This window comes from Orycteropus afer, unplaced genomic scaffold, assembly GCF_000298275.1.
Source record: "Orycteropus afer afer isolate SDZICR_OR568_19922 unplaced genomic scaffold, OryAfe1.0 scaffold00069, whole genome shotgun sequence".
Classification (NCBI taxonomy): domain Eukaryota; kingdom Metazoa; phylum Chordata; class Mammalia; order Tubulidentata; family Orycteropodidae; genus Orycteropus; species Orycteropus afer.
The window spans coordinates 10,174,063-10,180,750 of record NW_006921656.1 but is presented as its reverse complement, the minus strand read 5'-3'; the positions used below and the strand labels follow the sequence as shown (position 1 = coordinate 10,180,750).

General features: G+C 39.9%; 1 protein-coding gene across 1 annotated transcript in view; it reads left to right on the top strand.

Annotated features, from left to right (window-relative positions):
- The window catches only part of EFR3A (EFR3 homolog A), a 111,737-nt gene that overhangs the window by 68,693 nt on the left and 36,356 nt on the right, over window positions 1-6,688 (top strand). Inside the window, exons 11-14 of the mRNA XM_042780910.1 lie at window positions 40-154; window positions 1,133-1,184; window positions 4,902-5,074; window positions 5,894-5,969. Coding sequence (XP_042636844.1) covers window positions 40-154; window positions 1,133-1,184; window positions 4,902-5,074; window positions 5,894-5,969 — 416 coding nt within the window. The remainder of the gene's footprint in view (window positions 1-39; window positions 155-1,132; window positions 1,185-4,901; window positions 5,075-5,893; window positions 5,970-6,688) is intronic.

Below are 6,688 nucleotides of genomic sequence, written 5' to 3'. Positions count from 1 at the left end.
TTATTTTTTTATTGTATATTTATCTGAACTTTCTTGCAGGATTTTTTGGAAGTAACCTACCAGATTATCAGCGGTCAGAGATCATGATGTTCATCATGGGGAAAGTACCTGTTTTTGGAACAACTACCCATAATTTGGATATCAGTCAGCTAGGGTATGTACTTTCCCGTTGTTCTCAAAATGTCGATTTGCACTTCAGTTATGGTTAAATTTCATACGGAAGAAATCTAGGAACTGTTAGTTTGTCTTTTTATTACTATAATAAAAGTCCTATAGGAAGCAGTTGGTATTTTTATTGCTGTAGGTTATTAAGCAATTGGCCATTTGGCTATTCAACATTTGCGTGCTTTTAGAAGCAGTGTTCAGTGTATCATAAAGTCTCAAGAGTTTCTCTTACCTTAGCCATGTGGAAGGTTTATTTGGCATGGGCATTATTTGCAGACCTACACATTTAGGGTAAATCTTCAAGTTCCTGCTAAACATTTTTCAAACTAATGTTAGAATAGTATAGGAAGCATGTGGAGCCACTTGGAGTCTTAGAACTGAAGGTGACTTTCAGGATCTGCTGCCCTTTGACCCCTTGCTTTTCAGATTGGTTTTGATTTTACCATATGCTAAAGCTTCAGTCTGTGCATATTTGTATGTGTGTTGCTAATTTAATCAGTAAGTGTAATGTCTTTTGCTTTGATTTATAGTTGACCATTAATTAATGACCCCTTTTTCCATTTCTTAATTCTTTTCTGAATTGTCTGTCCTTGTGTTTATGTATGTTCACTAGATGGGAAATATGTTAGTTATATTTGCACTAAATATTTTCTTTTCATGTGGGTTGTCTGTTTGCTTTCATAGAATTTAATGTTCATGTATTCATATGCATAGGTCTGTTTCCTTTGGCAGAATCATGGCTTCTGATTTTTCTTTTTCTTTGGTTTGAATATGATTTTTTTAAAAAACACTGTAATTGACATGAAATTTACTTAGAGTGCAAAATGACCTAGGACTTCAGCTGTTAAAATCTATTTAGCTAATAAGAATCGAGTTTTAAAATCAGTAATTAATAGTATAAATCAATGACATCATATGAATGTAAATTAGTAGTACTAATAAGATAATAGTGTTTTGTGTGTTTTAGGGATTTGGGAACCAGGCGGATTCAGATAATGTTGCTGAGATCTTTGCTTATGGTAAGGCCTTGGAGACAAATGAAGGACATTTTGAACTTAATTTTTTGCAAGGTTAAAAGAATAGCTTCCCACGATCACCTCGTTGCTTCATCGTACTGTGCTGTTCACGGGGACTTTTTTGTGGTTTGTGTGTTGGAGGAGTGAGTATGCTCTTCATTTTCATTTTTGATCCTCTACTCCTCACTGCTTGTGCCTCACTTCTGCTGTTATTGTATGTGATTCTCATAGTGATAAAACATACAGAAGACAGAAACTTGCCTTTTTAGATGAAGAGAAGGCTTAGAGACTCCATGGGAGAAGTTAGGAAGATTCATCAAGGTCATTGAACTAAAGAACAGAACTTGGACTTGAAATCCAGTGTTTTTCCTAAATGTTACGTGTACTTATCAAATTGCTTCTTGTTTGGAAAATAATTCCAAACAACAATGCAAAATTTTCATTTTAAATTTGCTCTATAAAGAGCAAAAATTAAAGGACGTAGGAAACATCAAAAGTAGATGGAAGGATTACACAGTCACTGTACCAAAAAGAATTGGTCAATTTTCAGCCATTTCATGAGGCAGCATACAATCAAGAACTGATGGTATCGAAGGAAGAAGTCCAAGCTGCACTGAAAGCATTGGCAAAAAACAAGACTTCAGGAACTGATGGAATACCCATTGAGGTGTTTCAACAAAGGGATATGACACTGGAAATGCTCAGACATCTGTGCCAAGAAATCTGGAAGACAGCTACCTGGCCAACTGATTGGAAAAGATCAGTATGTGTGCCCATTCTAGAGACAAATGATCCAACAGAATGCAGAAATTACCAAACGGCATCATTAATATCACATGCTAATAAAATTTTGTTGAAGATAATTGAAAAACAGTTTCAGCAGTACATCGACAGGAAACTGCCAGAAGTTCAAGCTGCATTCAGAAGAGGGTGTGGAATGAGAGATACCACTGCTGATGTCAGATGGATCTTGGCTGAAAGCAAAGAATATCAGGAAGATGTTTACCTGTGCTTTATTGACTATGCAAAGGCATTTAGCTGTGTGGATCATAATAATATTATGGCTAATGTAGCAAAGAATGGGAATTTCAGACCACTTAAATTTTCTCATCCAGAGTCTGCACGTAGACTAAGAGGCAGTCATTTGAATAGAGTAAGGGGATACTACATGGTTTAAAATCAGGAAAACTATGTGTCAGGGTACCGACTACCGTACTTAATCTGTATGCTGAGCAAATAATTCAAGAAGGTAGACTATATGAAGAAGAATGGGGCATCAGGATTGGAGGAGGATTCATTAACAACTTGTAATATGCAGATAACCTTGCTTGCTGAAAGTGAAGGGGACTAGAAGTACTTACTGATGAAGATCAAAGACTACTTCTTTCAGCATGGATTACACCTCAACATAAACAAAAATCCTTACAGCTGGACTAATAAGTGATACTGCAGAAACGGCAAGGAGGCCACATGTTCTGACCTCCTCTAATCCCACAAGAGGAAGACAGAGTCATTATCAGTAACCCAAGGCCTATTCCTGCCAGGCCAGACATGCTGCCTCCCTCCAGCCCTTTCTCCAACTGTTCCTCTCAAAGCACCCACCACCTCTCTCCTGGGTTCGATAATTCGCTGCAGTGGCCACACAGAGCTCACAGATTATGGGGTTTATGAGGGAAGCATCACAGGCTACAATTCAAGTTCAGGAAAAAATGCTCAGTCTCTCTATCAGCCCACTGTCCCTCAGCCAACAGTCTCTCACAGTCTCTCTCCCAGCAGTGCGTGTCCCTCAGTGTCTCACTCAGCAATGCGTCTCTCTTGTGTCTCTTTCCCAGGAATGCGTGTCTCAGGAGCCCCTGTCTCTTTCAGCAACACGTCTTCCTCAACCAGCAGTCAGAGATAGTTCTGCCTCTAGGAGGCCTCCTTTTGAGCCCGGCAGGGTGGTCAAACTAGCCAATCATAGCATCAGAGCTCTAAGCACCTGAGAGAGAGTGGGCACCTCCCAGAACATTGTTTGGTGCCACTCCCAACAGAAATACTCCAGGTGGACACCTTCAGCAATCAGGAGCTCCTCAGTTGCTCATAGAAAATCCCACCTTGGAGTTTACAAAGACTTATGGGTAGAAAAGCCACACTAAGTAATTTACTACACCACAGATACCATGATAAATGGAGAAAATATTGAAGTTGTCAAGGATTCTGTTTTACTTGAAATGAATGGCCATGGTGGCAGCAGTCAAAAAATCAAACAAGGTATTACATTGGGCAGATCTGCTGCAAAAGACCTCTTTAAAGTATTGAAAAGAGGTCACGTTGAGGACTGAAGTCATGTGCATGCGAAAGCTGGACAGTGAATAAGGAAGACTGAAGGAGAATTGATGCATTTTAATTATCGTATTAGTGAGGAATATTGAGTATACCATGGATTGCCAGAAGAATGAACAAAGCTGTCTTGGAGAAGTACAGCCAGAATGCTTCTTAGAATGGAGGATATTGAGACTTCATTTTGTGTACTTTTCGACGTATTATGTAGAGAGGTCAGTCCCTGGAGAAAGACATCATTGGTTATGTAGAGGGGCAGTGAAAAAGAAAACCGTGAACGAAATGGTTTGACACAGTGGCTGCAACAGTGGGCTCAAACACAGCAATGATTTTGAGGATGGGGCGGGGCCAGGCAGGGTTTCCTTCTGATGTTCACAGGGTTACTATGAGTTGAAACCAACTCTATGGCACCTAACAACAGCAACAGTGACATAGAGAGCTGAAAAGAAAAAGCATGCCCAAGATGTAAGGTTTTGTAGTTATCGTATTCATCTTTGATTCACCTATACCCAGCATGATACCAAAACTAAATATTTCTCAATACACACTGCTTATCCCAGATATTCTTAACCTCTCTGAGCTTAGCACCAACATCACAGAAATATGGAAAGGGTGAAGTAAACGTATATGTAACAGTGAGCGTGCAGTACATGCTCTTCTGCAGGCATACCTCCTTTTATTGCGCTCCCTTTATTGCACCTCGCAGATAGTGCATTTTTTTACAAATTGAAGGCTCGGGACCACCTTGAATCAGGAAAGTCTGCTGGTGCCATTTTTCTGATGGCATATGTTCACTTCATGTGTCTGTGTCACATTTTGGCAATTCTCACAATATTTCAACTTTCTCAATGCTATCATACACTTTATAGACTACAGTATTGAAAAAACCAAACTCACTGCCGTCGAGTTGAATCTGACTCACAGTGACCCCTCCTTGGGTTTCCAAGGCAGTATCTTTACGGAAGTAGGTTGCCCAGTCTTCTTCCAAGGAATGGATGGTGGATTTGAACCACCGGCCTCATGGTAAGCAGTCAGATGCCTTGGGCACCACACCACCAGAGTTCTCAGACTATAGTATAGTATAAACATACCTTTTATATGCACTGGAAAACCAAAAAATGCCTTGGACTTGCTATTGCAGTGTTTGCTTTATTGTGGTGGTTTAGACCCAAGCCTGCAATATCTCTGAGGTATTCATGTACATTTTGTTTTCCTTATGATTGATGTTTTCATAAATTCAGTAAAATTCTTTACAAATTTCCTTTATGTTTTAGCTTCAGGTTTCATGTCCATACTTCCTCTTTCCTTAAGTTTATGTTTCTTATAAAACAGCTTCAAAATTTTACCCTAAAAAACAACCCCTGACAGAGATTTTTTTGTGTGTTTTTCCTCCCTATCCAGGTAACCTCTGGATACAAAGCCAAGACAATTGTCACTGCCTTGCCTGGGTCTTTTCTGGATCCTTTGTTATCACCATCTCTCATGGAAGACTGTGAGCTAAGACAGTTAGTCTTGGAAGTCATGCACAACCTCATGGATCGCCATGACAACAGGGCGAAGCTTCGAGGGATCAGGTGATGTGCTTTTTGAAATGGGCTCAATAATAATTTTTCAAATTTCTAAATGAATGTATTTAGATACTGTAGGTTTTTTTTTTTTTTTCAATCTAGGGCTTTCATGTTCTCTTAATTCAGAGTCATTTAATTATTGATATGATTTAACTATTACTATATTTAGGAGCTCTGGTAGCATAGTGCCTAAGGCACTTGACTGCTCACCAGAAGGCTGGCGATTCAAACCCACCAGCCACTCCTCGGAAGGAAGGTTGGGCAATCCTACTTCCGTAGTGATAACTGCCTCGGAAACCCAAGGAGGGGTCGCTATGAGTTGGGGCCGACTCAACGGCAATCAACAACAACAACATATTTTAAGAAAGCAGATGTTTGAGAGGTTTTCAGTGTACTCTTCAGTGATCTCATCTCATAGTCACTGGTTATGTGAATTTTATTTTGTTTAATTTTGATTTAAATTGTGGAATGGCATTAGGAGAAAAGATTACGCAGTTCCTTTTAATTCAGTTTGGTATGTTATTGTTGTTATGTGCTGTTGAGTCGGACCGACTCATAGTGACCCCTCCTTGGGCTTCCAAGGTAGTATCATTATGGAAGTAGATTGCCCAACTTTCCTTCCGAGGAGTGGCTGGTGGGTTTGAACCACCAGCCTTCTGGTTAGCAGTTAAGTGCCTTAGGCACTACGCTTACTTACAGGCTTATTTAAAATACTCATTGAAATGAGTAGTGGGTAGTTCAAACTCCTAAGTATGAGTATGATTTCCATATAAGATACTACAGTATGCTGTCCATTAAAAATGATGTATTGTTGATTATTTCTAGAATAATACCAGATGTAGCTGACTTAAAGATAAAAAGAGAAAAAATCTGTAGACAAGATACAAGTTTTATGAAAAAGGTAAGATCATCTTCTGAAAAATAATCCATGGTACCAGTTCTAGCCCTCTGACATTTCAGGTCGTCATATGTGGATCTCTTAAAATGGACCCATGTAATGCTGGGGTTGGAAGACCTGCTGCGGCCTCTTGAGCCTGCACTTATCACAAGAGCATCCTGACGGTGTCTCCCCCAGCCTGGGGTGTTGGCCTGCTCGTAGAGTTTTCAGATCTTTCCTTTGGGTTAGAAACATCCCCTCTAATTCATGCCCTTTATTTCTTCTCCCTCCCCAAACATACTGATTGCGTGTGTAGTGCCTTTTTTTACAGAGACCTTCTTTTTTAAAAACAGCTATCCCGATTGAATAACTGTATAATGTTTACTGTGTATTAGGCTTTGTTCCATGTACTGTTTAGGTTGTAAAGATTAGTTTGGCAGGATCTCTGCTCTTAGTCGGTGGTACGTAGCAGATCTTTCTCATGATCATGTAAATGTTATAGGTTCTGTTGGCAAACTGTGACATCTAAAGTTAGCGGAGGAGCCCTGGTATGCAATGGTTAAGTGCTCGACTACGAACCAGAAGGTCAGCTGTTTGAACTCACTAGCTACTCTGCAGGAGAAAGATGTGGCAGTTTGCTCCCATCAAGATTATAGTGTTGGGACCTCTACTCCGCCCTAAAGGGTTGCTGTGAGTCGGAATTGCCGCCACAGCAGTGGGTTAAGGTTATTAGCGTATTGAGT